General features: G+C 38.9%; 1 protein-coding gene across 1 annotated transcript in view; it reads left to right on the forward strand.

The window, feature by feature from the left end:
* Window positions 1-15,276, forward strand: part of slc6a5 (solute carrier family 6 member 5) — a 65,534-nt gene that overhangs the window by 13,961 nt on the left and 36,297 nt on the right. Inside the window, exons 3-7 of the mRNA XM_069904931.1 lie at window positions 1,788-1,919; window positions 2,017-2,190; window positions 11,005-11,146; window positions 11,767-11,899; window positions 12,004-12,138. Coding sequence (XP_069761032.1) covers window positions 1,788-1,919; window positions 2,017-2,190; window positions 11,005-11,146; window positions 11,767-11,899; window positions 12,004-12,138 — 716 coding nt within the window. The remainder of the gene's footprint in view (window positions 1-1,787; window positions 1,920-2,016; window positions 2,191-11,004; window positions 11,147-11,766; window positions 11,900-12,003; window positions 12,139-15,276) is intronic.

Consider the following 15,276-nt stretch of genomic DNA (forward strand, 5'->3'; position numbering starts at 1 on the left):
ACCGAGGGGAAAGGCAAGAGAGAGAGAGAGAGAGAGAGAGAGAGATAGGAGGTGACGATAGCTGGGGGAAATGCAACAGGGGAAGAAGATGGGGTGGGGAGTTTAACAGAAACCAGCCAGGCCGATGATAATGGGATCCAGTTGGAAGGTGCCCAGATGGAAGAAGAGGTGCAGTTTGTGGGCGGTCTCAGTTTGGCAGTTGATAGGTGAGTTGGTCACTGTAGTGGCAGTGAGTGATAGAACCAGGAGAGAATTGATGGAGATATTGGGAGAATTAAATGGGCTAAAGTACCGTGGGTGGGTGGAAATGGATTGATCAGGACAAAGAGTCTTTATCACTCTGACAAAAAATACCTGGCGGACCTGCTGTATTGGCAGTGCTGGTGCAGACGTGGGGGAGTGGATACACGGTGCTGTTCCAAAGCATAAAACTGCCAGTCCGCACGGAGGTTAAAAGGCCTGTTAAAGAACCTGATGGTGTTTGTAAGTACAATCATGCAACCATGAGGTCTGTGCCCAGGATGGTGACACCTGCACTCAGCAGCGGCCACAAGGGATTGCAGACTCCAGGGGAACAGATGATCAGCACAGGGTACCAGAAATAGGAGGGCACCCCCCCCCCTTACGAAGGAGAGGCAGAGTAAATGGCCAGTGATCACAGCAGCGGAGCAACGAGCGGGGGCATCTGCAGGTTGTCGGACAGCGGACCTGCCCGGGTGGCGTGCTGATGGAATCTATCTCATGTGAACCAGATCTAGGAACTGGGATTCAAGAGGGCGCTGAGGGCAAGAAGGGCTCCTGAAGAGCCCTGGGCGCTGAAGGGGCTTCCTGATCATGTCAGAGGTTTGGATCTGGAGCTCGGGTGGCCGATGAATCGAACAGCAGTCTGTACGGCTGAGGGAATGCAGGAGGCGAATCCACGGGCACTTAGTTACTCTGAAGGGACTCCCTTTTGTTTCTCTATCTCCTATAGTAAGTGGCACCAGGGCTCATGGCATCTCTGTTTGCCTTCTGGTAGGCAAAAGTTAAAGTAGATCATGCATTTACTTGTTTAATATATTTTTAATGTATTTTTAATATATTATTTCATGATAATAAAAGGAACTGTGAATTCCTGAAACCAAATCTCAGTCTGGATGGGACAATTATTTATTTCTGCTTTTCTTTATTTTTCATCTTTGAAGGAGGGCGATGACATGAGATGTATATAATTTAATTGGAACCCAATAAGAATTGTTGCATATAAGCAGCTATCCTCTGGATGTTTAGTAATCAAGTATTTTGTTGGTTTAATTTCCCAGTTTAAAGAAGGATGAAGATACTGAGGCAAGGCTCACTCATTTTGGGAGTATACTTTTTAAATCTTGATTCATTAACAGGATGAGGACCAGACACCAAAGTTTTGTGCAGTTTTACCTTCATCACGTGCCTTTTTGTTTCAAAATTGGAACTAATGAGTCTGTAGTGCCCCCTACTGGTTCATCGTACACACCATACATTTTCTGCCCAGTACAATTACCATTTATGAACACTGCCATCTCAGCTTGATATTTTTTAATATACTTAATTTTATTATTGCAAATTCAGTCTAGCTTGTATCCTAACTCATTCCAGCTGATTTAAAATATAGACGTACATAAATAAATATAAAAAAGCCAATATCATGTAGATTACATTTTTTTCTATTATTACATGATGATAATATGTACCTTGAAAATCATCTGAAGTTCTTCAATTCGAGTGATTAAACACTGAATCTTGTCTTTCTTCACTGGTTCTCCCTTTAGGTGCATTTTTGATCCCATACCTGATGATGCTGGCTTTTGCTGGAGTTCCCATTTTCCTCCTTGAAACAGCACTTGGCCAATTTGCAAGCCAGGGACCTATATCTGTGTGGAAGGCTATTCCTGCGTTGCAAGGTAAGCCTTCGCATTCCACAGCAACCCTCAGAAAATGTTTAGAAATGAACATGCCCTATTGCATTTTAAATTGTCTTGCTTTTCATTCTGTCCGCAGGATGTGGAATCGCTATGTTGATTATCTCGGTTCTGATTGCCGTGTACTACAATATCATCATATGTTACACCTTGTTCTACCTCTTTGCATCGTGTATACCTGTCCTTCCCTGGGCGTCCTGCGAAAATAAATGGAACACTGAGAATTGTAGAGACAAGAGCAAGCTGCTATTGGGTAACCACTGCAGAACCTACTCTTTGGACTGACCCAGTCTTCTCGATCCATTGGAGGAGGTTTTAACATATTACAACAAGACATGCACTTGTTTTACAGGGGTCGCCATGGATACTTGTGAACGTAACGTGCCTTAAAATGACAACTGGTTCTCTAAAATTCCAGCAAAGATCACAGCATCTTCCAATATCACGAGCCTTATTTGCTTTTATTTAATTTTAACCTTCATCCATCTTCGCTGGCTAGTGGGAATTGGGAAAGTGGTTACTGCTAGTCATTTTACTTCTGCTGTTATGATCATTTGAACTGTGGTGTCATATTACTACATAGTTGCCTTCATTTGTGTAGCGGGTAAATCTAATCAAATTATTACAAATTGGTGATGTAATTTATGAGTGGATCATCAGCTTTTTTATTGACGATTTACAAATTATGTCAAAGTGGGTGAGACATTAGCTTTGCAGAATCATTGAATTTTACAGCAGAGATAGAGACTGTTTGGCACGTTATTTTCTTACTAGTTTTTTAAGAGAGTTGTCCACTAATCTAAACTGGCCTTTTGTCCATAATTACCTTTCCAAATATACTTTCAAATCCCCATTGAAAGCAGTTGTCAGTTGTGATTCCATCATTGTTCTGGTTGGCCACTTTGAATCCTTTGCAAGTTTGGGCACAGTAGCTTCTAATCTCCTCTTTTCCTTGATAGTCTTTAATTCATACTGAAGGTGATGCCAGCTGAAGAACTGAATATTATGGATAATTAATATAGTAATCATTACCCACTTCCAGAGGTTAATGTAATTTCACATTCTAAACTTTTAATTTTATATAGACAATTGTATTTTCATTCTGAAGAGATCTGACTTAATTTAATTGGTGTCATCAACCATAGGAGATTGCTGAATCAGGGAATGAGTTCCAGATCAACGTCTGGATTTAAAAAAACTTCGAGATTCAAGATGCAATAAAACAGGAAATGTGATTTTTTTTCTACATGAATTTTTTTTTAGTCTACTGTAAGGCAGACAAACATTTGCTATCAGTAGAAGTTGCCCAGTGCCCCTTACACTCAGGGAAAGAGAACCAAAATAGAGTCCCCTCCAGTCACTGTGCCTTTTCCACCAGGTCCATCCACTTTGCCAGTCACTTTAAATCAGTGATCACCACTCTTTCCCCAACTCCACGTCCTGCCCCTTCACACACGCCTTTCCCCTAGCTTTGGATCCCTCTCAACAGGGAAGTAGGTGCTCTCCCTTCCTGTTTACACTACGAGAGTCCTCATAATTGAATGCAACCCGATTAAATCTACCATTTGTTCCATAGGAAACAAATCTTGCCCTTTCAAACTTTCCTCATTGTTCTAATTTTTCTTCTCCAGACAACACTCATGCAGATCTCTTTTTATAGAATCATAGTAAAATTAGTGTGGAGAAAGCCATTCAGCCCCTTGAACCTACATTATCATTCAATATGATCATAATACTTCAAAATCCTGTTCCTGCTTGTTCTCCAGGCCACATAACCTCTTTACCCAATAGAGCAACATCCAACTCCTTTCTGAATACATCTAATGAAATGAACTCATTAACTTTCTGTGGTTGAGAGTTCCACAGGTTCACAACTCCTTGAGTGAACAAGTTTCTTCTAATTGCTGTCTTCAATGGCTTTCCCTTATCCTTGGACAGTGTCTCCTTATTCTGCACTTTCCCAACCTTGGGAACATTTTCCCCGCACCCCGCACCCTGTTCAGTGCAGTCATGCCTCTCCTGCAATGTGGTGAATCGCACTCTCTGCAGTACTCAAGTTGTAGTCTAACCAGTGCTATTTGCAGTTCAGCATAATCTCCCTGTCTTTATATTCTATGCCTTGGCGAATAAAATAAACCAACGCATATGCCAGATATGTGGTGCATGATTTATTTCTCACATCAGTCGGCAGTAAGTCTGCTCCAGTTTAGGAAAACTATTGGTTACGAATGGACAGATTTATGTTGAATATGTGGTCACACCAGATCACTCTGAGGGACACTTCAAATGTTTAATGCTTCATATTTCTCCTCAGTGCTCAGCAATTGTTATTGCCATTTGATTACAATGTACGTGAGATAATATACAGCCTTGCAATGTTTGCACAAGCTGATGGGCTCAATAATAACCTCTTTCAATGTTAATACTTCAGATATATAACAGCCAATTTAAAAAAATATATATTTTCAAGTTAAAGCTTTTAAATTTTTGAGTGAGAATAGGTACCTTCCTTCTTCTTTGTGAGCTGCACTCACAACCTGCCATTAAAAAGTTAACAATACCGTTAAAATGGTGACGATTACCAGTGGTAGTTCACTAAAAATATCACTTAGTCTTTTGATACAGAGTCCACATGTCCTACCCAGCGATTGAGAGATGATTACCCCACATGTCCTACCCAGTGATCGAGAGATGATTACCCCACATGTCCTACCCAGGGATTGAGAGATGATTACCCCACATGTCCTACCCAGTGTTCGAGAGATGATTCCCCACATGTCCTACCCAGCGATTGAGAGATGATTACCCCACATGTCCTACCCAGTGATCGAGAGATGATTCCCCACATGTCCTACCCAGCGATTGAGAGATGATTACCCCACATGTCCTACCCAGCGATTGAGAGATGATTACCCCACATGTCCTACCCAGCGATTGAGAGATGATTACCCCACATGTCCTACCCAGTGATCGAGAGATGATTCCCCACATGTCCTACCCAGCGATTGAGAGATGATTACCCCACATGTCCTACCCAGTGATCGAGAGATGATTCCCCACATGTCCTACCCAGCGATTGAGAGATGATTACCCTACATGTCCTACTGAGAGGAGGGAAGCATTAAATTTTTATCTCTATCCTTCCTAACTATGTGCCAGGAATGTGCAGTGAAATTATGTAAATAGCTTTGCCCATTTGCTCTGTATCACATTAGCAAATAAAGGAATGTGGCACAAAATGAGAGCATCAATATTGGTTAAAACTCTCCAGGTCATTTACAATATAACTGAGATGTACCATTAAGGTTCTGGTATGAATGGACCAATATACAATGATATATAATGTCTCGGAAGATTCAATTGAGCAATAAAGTTAAATTAAAATTTCCTCAAACTAAATTAATTCCAACCTGAACGTCAATAAACCAAGTAGCATGATAATGTTAGCTGTTTTAGTTTGGAAGATCTTTGAGATTAGCATGAAAGAAAGCTTCAAACAAGAATCCAGTGCAAGGAAGCAATCCTTAACCTACTCTAAATTTGTTCATAAAAACCCCACAGCAATGATACCAATGAAAGTGTATAAACTTGTTAAAATTATTTCATTTAGTATTCCAGAACTTCCAAGAAACCCAACAAGATTAAATAACAGCTCATATTATGACTGAAGATTTTAGGGTGACACGGTTAGTGGATAGTGCAATGTTATTACTGCGCCAACGGCATGGGTTTGAATTCAGCACTGTCCGTAAGGAGTTTGAACATTATCTTCATTACCTGAGTGGGCTTCCTCCAGGTGCTCTGGCTTCCTCCACGGCACAGCTCGTTACCATGCTGCATCACTAAAATTTTTTTAAAAAGTAAATACTAACAAATGTATCCTTATCTTCTAGTTTACATTTCTTTTTCATGAGTGTATAAGCATAATTTTGCTGCTTTAAGGCAATTCTTGGAAACTGAGTTACCTTGTATCTATATTAATCTGTGCTTTTGGTATGTTTAGATTTGCAGCTTTCATTGGAGTCGATGTGTATGATTGCCAATGTGTCAGCAAGCTGTATCAGTTTTATAGAAGCTAGGTTGCAACTGAAAAGCTATTCCATCAATCTTTGGAGTAATGATCTCCATAAAACTCCTCTGTCAAAGTTGTAATTGATTATGGGGATAAATTCACATGCTCCCCGCAGGGAAGCTATGCTCGGAGGGTCACAGATTTGAGACGATTGTGCTCTGGTAAAATTAAAATTTGGTTATGTAAAGGAATAGGTTACTTAAATTCTTTGAAGTGCCTCTCCAGGTAGAATAATTTAGATTAAAACTGTTTCTCTTTTCGGATGAGAATTTGAATCCAGCCCAAGACTGGCAAGATGAATATCTTCAGTGACTGGAGGGCGGTGAGATCCCGAATAAAATTACTATAAGTAAACCTAGATCCTCTCAACTTTGGATCTGTTGCTCAAATTCTGACCCTGATATGGTGAAAATTAACAATCTTACTGAAAGATAGAAATGGCTGCACTGAGAGGTGGACTTTTTCCACTGATACATCAGGAGATGATTTTTAGACTTGGATTAAGAATGCATTGTTTGAGAACAGTCCTGAAAAAAAAAAATAATCCTACATTTGTCCTCTGCCAGACTTGATTTGATTTGCTCTTCAACTGGATGTCACTGTATTAATTATATACATGTGCCATAAAAAAATCTGAATTTAATGTTCCTGAAGCTTGTCCTAAACTTACTGAAATCTTAATGTTGCATCTCATTAATTTATTCACAGAAACAAAATCTTAAACCGTAGGAAAATGAAGGCTGCTAACTTTGGAAAATCACAGTATAATATAAATCTAATATGGGTTAAACAGCTGGCAGATAACAGCAGACAGTAATGCATTCCAAGTTTTTCACCCATCAAAACATGCTTGAAGTTCAAAGGTAATGCATAATGCCTTTGGTATTAATTTTAAAGCATATTTGATTATTGTAGAAATGCAATGCTTTGTAGAGTACATCTATGTAATGCATGTGCCTCGCTCTGCCTTGTCTTTTTACATACTAACATATTCAACTGCACAAAATCCCTCTTTTATGATCGCACCTCTGATTTGAAAAAGGCTGTACTGTGAGATGCTAATTAATGCTATTAATACAATACTTTTTTGTTTCTGGCTCCATTAATACCATTTATTGAAGGCTCATTCCAAAGTTGTACATAAAATGTATCAAGCCTAGCATGTCCTATCATGGAGAGAATAATGGCCTCTGCCCTCTCAGGTAGATGAGCCTGGGTGTTCTCCCACATATTTGAACCAACGCTTAAGCCTTAACTTGTGCCACTCGTGAAGATCACATGTCTTGTTGGACATTGGCTGTCAGACTTCCTTCTTGGCAACAACAATCACATTTTAATGCACATTTTGGGATGCTCAATGGGCATGAAAGATACAATCAATATAACAGCAAGACCTCCTTCGATTGAATAGCCTTTATATTTACACCTCATGGAAAACATTTTGACATTCTCATGTTAAAATGTTTCCCAGATTCAATGTTTTTCAAATTGTTGATTAAAACAATAGACAATTGAGATCCCGCAGTCAGGACAATTCACTTTTGTAAGACACCATCATTTTAGTGATTTCATGTTATGGAACCTTCTGAGAATATTTTATTCAGTTCTAAACAGAGGAATGAATGCAATGACATTATTTTACAATCCTGTAATTATACTGGCATCAATTTCCTCTTTCCAAATATTAGTTTAAAAATATTAGTTTAAAATTAGTTTAATGAATGCATTCATTCTAATGCTACAGAAGCAAACCCGATATGAATGTGTTCAGCCTTCAGATGGTAGGTTGCTACTAGTTCATGGGATCTCATTTCAATCTAGAAAAATTGGTGAAGAAAATATGTGTAGAGCACAATACAGTTCAACATAGACCATTCTATCTGGCACAATGCTTAAATTACTGTGTTACAAGATAGTCATTCCATGTGTTGAACGATATATTTCATAATACATGTCACACTGTGTTATACCATATTAATATGAGTTTACATTGTAAACCACGTTATGTTACATGGTAAGCCCTGCATGCTATTGAATCATGTGTAGATGGTGTTTGATTTGGTGTGGTTCACACAACATGATGTGACATAATGTGGTGTACACCTCATAACACATTGTAGTTTATACTACGAAAATTCCTGTACATGGACATTGATACTTGATACTTACAAACAATATAAAAAGTAGAATTTCATCCATGATGCACACAAAAATGTTGCATCCTATATTGTTATAGGATGTTATATTGTATTGAACACAAAATGTTATATGTTTCTGCATGATAAATTGCATCCTATTTAAGCACATCCTACACTGTTATATGATATGAATCACTCAATCTTACTGGTGTTACAATACATTTCATTCTATAATGTAACATGATACCTGCAACATTGTGTGACATAACATATAACCGCAAGATATTACATTGGATATCATATACCGATGTATGACATTTTATATCATTGTCATGGACTCATAAAGAATGGAAACATGCTATTTGGTTCCACACAGACTCACCAAGCCATGTATTAATCCCATCATCCTGCACTTGGCCTGTTGCCTTCTATGCTTGAGGTGCTTTAAATACTCGACTTGACACTTCAGTGTTATCAGTGATTCTGTTTCCACCCCTATCTTTGCTGTAACCTGTTGGTACTCACCACTCTTTGGGTGAAAGCCTTCACCCTCATATCCCCTCTAAATATCTTATACCTCACCCTAAACCTGTGCCCTCTTGTTCTGCTGACCTCTGAGAAGGGGGTAAGTTTCTTGATGTCTACTCAATTTATACCCTCATAATTTTAATTGTACCCCTCCGTCATGTCTCCTCACGACCTCCTCTACGCATGTTATATGGTGGAAAGCACACTGCAGTAAGGTTGTCATGAATAATGACAATTTTGTAAACTACAACATAACATCACATTGCATGACATACAATGATATACTGTACATCTCATGTTGTGCTTTATTTTAATCAACTCTTATGTTGTCATAAATGGAAGCCCTTCATCATAGTTGAGGACCCTACAAATCAAACTGGAAAGAAATCCATCCAAGTTTCTGTTCATTTAATTTCCCTTGAGACATAATCCCTTAACCAAGCCTGAAAAACTTTGTCATAAATTTGGAAAAGGAAAGTTTAGAATAACACAAGCATTTATAAGGATTTTATTTGAGTTCATCTGATGACAATTAGGCTTCCCTTGCTCCACATAGTACTTGTAAGTTTCCAACTGCCTCACTACCCGTTAATAGATTGATTTGCAATATTACACCTTCATAGTGTAGGGGAACATCAAATCACTGCGCATCAATCACCAACTGTCCAATGAGTAACTGCCAAATCACCTTCTTGTGGTGTAACAAGCTGCCTGACACAAACGTCAGATCATTGGTCCATTTAAATAAATCCAGCAACCTCATTCGGGGATGAACTCAACTTACTCCACTTATGTTCCTTCTCCCCCCACGAGAAGATTCATTGATATTTTAGAGTAAAGGTTGTGTTTGGAAAGCTGGGACCAGGAACTTTTCCTGAGCAGCACTAGGAAAACACTGTCAGCAAAAAGTCCACATTGAAATATACGAGTGGATTGCCACCCCGCAGACTAAATACATTGTTGTACATCGTGGAAGTGTGGCTCCAACCACCATCTTCCTCCACGCAGCCTATATACTATGTGGTACATCATGGAAGTGTGGTTCTACCCATTGGAACTCCAGCAGCAACTGCTGGTGTATCTGAGCAGCATTATTAAGGTAGGTATTGAGCTCTGGGAGCACGTTGTTATGCGTGGCCTCCAGGTAATGCTTGCAAAAACTGTCATCCCATGATTTAGAATTTTCTTATCAGGTATTTAATGTGCCTCAAATTTTCTATAGCTTGGTCACCTTTCAGATAGAGTCCACTGGGATTCATCATTATCAATTGCTAGCTCCAGGCTACTTCAAAAGTTTAGAAAAAAAACATGTATGCCATGAGCATAATTAAGTAGCAGTTATTTCAGGTTTAGGTTTAACCAATCTTCTCCAACAGATTATCTTTTTTTAAATCACCTAAAATATTCCAAGACCTTGCACAGGAGGTCTTCTGCCACACTCATTGGATTTATGAAACATGAAGGAAACTATTTGGACATTTGCTATATTAGGTTGATGTTCAATTGGTATCAAGACTTCCATGACAAACAATGTGAAAAAAAATTCAGAAAAAAAAAACACCTTCAAAAAATTGTTCTCCAGCTAACTTCCAAAGCCAACTAGCTGGCGATGTTTACAGTTAGACAAATGTAAGTGAAGCCATTATTTGTGGGGTTTTCAATGAAGTATGTTTGTGAGTGATGTGATATCAGGAAATATTTGGGGTATGCTCTCATTGATTGGGTAATTATTCAGAATGAGGAACTGCAACGATATTATTAAGAGTACACACAATTAGTAACAGGAAATGGTACAGTAGTTTGTTCAAGATATTCCTGGATGATATCATCCAACACATCACAATGAAGGCATAAATAGGAGAAAAAGATTATATATTCAGTGACTGTTCCATCAATACACAAGAGAACAATGTGCAGAATAATATCGAATGTTAGACCTTGAAGACATGTAACCTGCAGATTCTTAATGATGGTTACATGAGCCATTGGATATTTTTATTCCTTTGGGTATTTTGAGCTTCCAAACTCTGGTATAAAAGCATTGCCTTCATGTATTAGTTTAATCAGTCTGCTCTACTTTGCAAAATTGCAAACACCAGAAAATCCACAGAGGGCCATTGTAGTCAGCTGAAATATTAAATTATTTTTCAGTGCTCTGAGGCAAAGGAAGTTCTTTTAACAGTAATGATTCAGTGCAAGCCTTTTGTGTCTTCACTGTTAAGCATTTTGGGATGTAGTAAAGGGTCAAAGCAACAACCCAAATGTTGGTAAGCAGTTTAGGTTCAAGTTGAATTATTGATATATTAATTTGATATTCTTATCCCAACAGATTCTTGTATAATTGAAGATACCAACAGTGTGCATATTAAAAATACATCCTTTTGCATTTCTGCCTTCCCCAACTTCACCATGGTGAATTACAGCAGGTCCATAAACAAAACCTTTGTCAGTGGCAGTGAAGAATACTTCAAGTAAGTGGGAAATTTCATGTAGCAAGGGTTGCTCACATTTTAATTGCAAAATATGGCCAGGATTAAACAGGCAAGGAAAGCCAAACCATAAGAGAGGAACACTGATGGACTTTCCACTGAAGTCGTATCATAGGTCTTTTTAGAGTAGATACCTGAGAACATGCCTCTCGATGGAGCAAATATCAGTGAATGAAAGAACACGGGGACAAAATAAACTATTTCAATGGGGGTGGGGGGGGGGGAATGGATAGTGTAAAGCAAAAAAAGAAACTCTATTCGAATTTTCATTCACCTTAAATACTGACAATATTTTTCTCTTCACAAAATGTGCAACTGTTTCAAATCTCAAGATTCCTCCGCAAAATAATGATTTTGTTGCTGGCAAACACGGATATACCTGACTTTGTATGATTATGCAAAATGGGTGATGGTTGTCAAACTGTTCAACAACTCACTGGTTTTACTTTCCATTCAATGTAAATACAAGATGAGTGTAATGCAAAATGGGCTATTTGTTTGCTGTTCTCCCATTTGCAATTCAAACCCAGGGTTAAGATTTACTGCTAGGTACATGTACTCTCTTTTTCAAAGTATTCACGATTGTTGCTCTTTCTCCACAGGTACTTTGTGTTACAAATTTCTGAGGGCATTGAACATCCTGGGAACATACGTTGGGAGTTAGCACTGACTCTACTATTGGCTTGGATAATAGTTTATTTATCCCTGGCCAAAGGCATCAAATCATCAGGAAAGGTTGGCCATGTTATACTTTTACCCTTCTCTTTGGACTTTATTTGAGGATTGGGAAGTTTTTCTTTTGACCGGATCCAAATGAGTTTTCTGTCTTCTATTTACAGGTTGTCTACTTCACAGCCACCTTTCCTTACATTGTTCTCATCATTCTCCTGTTCCGTGGGATCACGCTGCCCGGTGCTGGAGATGGCATCTGGTATTTCATTACACCTAACTGGGAGAGACTCAAGGATGCCAAGGTGGGCAAGTTAATCAGGGCTCTAAAATAGCTATTGGTAAATTTTATAGAATATGGAAGATAAGATGTTTCACGCATGATTAATACTGTGGCAATGAATTCAGACAAAACCACTTAATTGCAGTCCCTTACAGTCTGTTCACATTCTCTTCCCTTTTAACTGGTTTGTCACTGCAAGGTCTTACATAGAATAGTATAGCAACAGGCTATTCGGCCCAGAGTGTCTATGCTGAACACAATGCCAAAATTAAACTAAATCTCTTGCAGAGAATAAAATATTGGTAAGAAAAATAAGGACTCTCAATATTCATAGAAAATGGGGGTCTAACTTGTCCAGTATACTAAAGGGAATATATGGAATATGCATGGAATACTTCTAATTTATTGTCATATGTATCAAGATGCAGTGAAAGAAGTTATTCAGCGAGTGGTCCAGAAGACATCTCATACACAGTACAGCAAGTAAGATAGAACATAAAAGAACAAGGGTGCAGAGTTACAGACAGTGACCAGTTAGTACAGAGCAAAAGCAATATAAATGTACTATTATTAGGTTATTTCAGGAATCTGATATTGGTGGGAAGGAGATTATGCTTAAATCTGCTGACATGTGATCCAATATTTGTGCCTCTTCCTGATGGGATGGAGGTGAAGAGAGTGTGGGTGGGGTGGGATGAGTCTTCTAATGTGTTGGCTACATTTCCAAGGTAGTGGGAGTCGATGTCAGCCTGAGCCATCTTCACAACCCTTTTGCAGTTTCTTACGATCTTGGGGGAGCACCCTGATAGGATAGGACTTGCAGAAGTCGTTAAACCGAGCCAAATTTCCTCAGGCTTCTTCAGACATCTCTAGGACTGGGGATGTTTATCCCATAGGAACTGTCCTCCATCTTAGCAATGTTGCTGAGGGCCAGGGAACTGAGCGTCTCCCCTCTTTGGGAAATATGTAACCAACTCTTTGATCTTGATGTCTTTGAAGGAGAAACTATTGACCTGGAAACAAGCCACTAGTCCCTTAAGCACTTTTCTTTACTTCATTTTGTCACTGTCAGAAATCCTGCTGGCAATGGTGCTCTCACCTGCAAATTCAGAGATGGAGTTGGAGGGCAGTTTGGGCAGGCGGTCCTGGTGTATGTGAAGCATTGTAGAGGATTTTGCATGAAGCTTTGCAGTGCCATGATGTTGAGGATGATTGTGCAAAAGATGCTGTCACCAGTCCTTGCTGATTGAGGCCTGAGGGATAGAACATCATGGATTCAATTTCTGAAAGGGCTACTGAGATCAAGACCAATAAAGTCATGATATAGAACCATAGAACATAACAGCACAGAAATAGACCCCTTCAGCCCTTCTAGTTTGTGCCGAACCATTTTTTTTGCCTAGTCCCACTGACATGCACCCAGTACATAGGCTATATCAGAAGTATGGGCACCAGTCTTTTCTTGTAGAAAGACACACATACCCCAGACATCTCCCTTAAACATTCTCCCCAACACCTTATACATAGGTCCTCTGATATTTGCTCCAGTCACCCTGGGAAAAAAGTGCGAGCTATTCACTAATCTTGTCAGACCTCTAATAAGTCACCTCTCATCCTTTTTGGCTCCAAAGAGAAATGTCCTAGCTCTGTTAACCTTGCATCATAAGAAAACATACTCCAAACCAATTTTCAGATCTATTGTCAGAGTAGATACATGGCATTCCATACAACCCTGAGATTCTTTTTTTTTCTGCAGGCGAGGCAGGATTACCACTTATTGGTAGTGCAAAAAAAAACAAAGAAAAAACTGTAAACAGATAATGAATGTAAACAATCTGACTGTGCAATACAGAGAGAATAAAAATATCAATAAAATGCACAAGTGAGAGTCCTTATATGAGTCCCTGATTGAGTTTGTTGCAGGGAAGTCTGGTGGTGAAGGGGTATTAAGTGTTCCTGAACATGGTGGTGTGAGTCTTGTGGCATGTATATCTCTTTCCTGATGGTAGCAGCGAGAATAGATCTTATACTGAGTGGTGTGGATCCTTGATGATTGCTGCAGCTCTTCGACAGCAGCATTCTCTGTCGATGTTCTCTGTGTGTATTAAGTGTTCCTGAACGTGGTGGTGTGAGTCTTGTGGCATGTATATCTCTTTCCTGATGGTAGCAGCGAGAATAGAGCTTATACTGAGTGGTGTGGATCCTTTTTTTTTTAAAATTTTTTATTTTTCACACCATAAATCACATTAGCCATGATATACACTATTTCTTTTTCACACATATACAGTGACTTTTTCTCCCCCCCCCCTCCTCCCAAGCCACCCCCCACCCCCCCCTCTCATCCATTTTAGGTATACAATCTAGGTTGCATTAAGCCAGTCAGACAATGTTGTCATTCAACAAAAATACACCAGCAATTCTACTGAGTCCTTTCTTTTCTTTCCTTCTCCTTCCATCAACTTAGGTAATGTTTGTCCCCGGTAGGTTTTCGTTATTGTATTTAATGTAAGGCTCCTATACTTGTTCGAATATTTCAATATTATTTCTTAACCTATATGTTATTTTTTCTAATGGAATACATTTATTCATTTAAATTTAGTAGTTTCTTCCTTTTAATTTGGTTATGTATTCCATTAATATTTAAAGTCATATAGTTCAGCGTAGCCCTTTTATATTTTGTTTATCTTCTCTTTCCGTTTTTCCATCATTACCTTTCCTCCTTTTCCATTTCTGTTTTCTTATTTTCAACTCTTTATAAGACAACATTCCTACAACATCCAACATTTTCCTTATTCTCCTATTTCTATCTTATTTATCCCCAATCTCCCCTTCCCCTCCTGAGTTGTCCTTTATCCCTTGTCAGACAACCACATCTCCCCTCTCCATTTGGATTTGCGAATCCACTCGCAAGCGTCAACTGATTTTGCAGTGACCGCTATTTCCCCTCACCCCACCCCCCCCAGAAAAGATTTCACTTTTCATATGTCACAAAGGTCACTCTTTTAATTCCCTCCTTATTCTCTCTATTCCATTACCTTCCCTTATTAATTCTTGTCTATACTATCTATATTTTCCTCTAAGTACAGATACATTCACGTATGCACATTGTCTCTATTCACTCTTATACCTCTTTACCCGCATACATATCAATCGTGATCAT

This window comes from Narcine bancroftii, chromosome 1, assembly GCF_036971445.1.
Source record: "Narcine bancroftii isolate sNarBan1 chromosome 1, sNarBan1.hap1, whole genome shotgun sequence".
In the NCBI taxonomy this organism is placed as follows: domain Eukaryota; kingdom Metazoa; phylum Chordata; class Chondrichthyes; order Torpediniformes; family Narcinidae; genus Narcine; species Narcine bancroftii.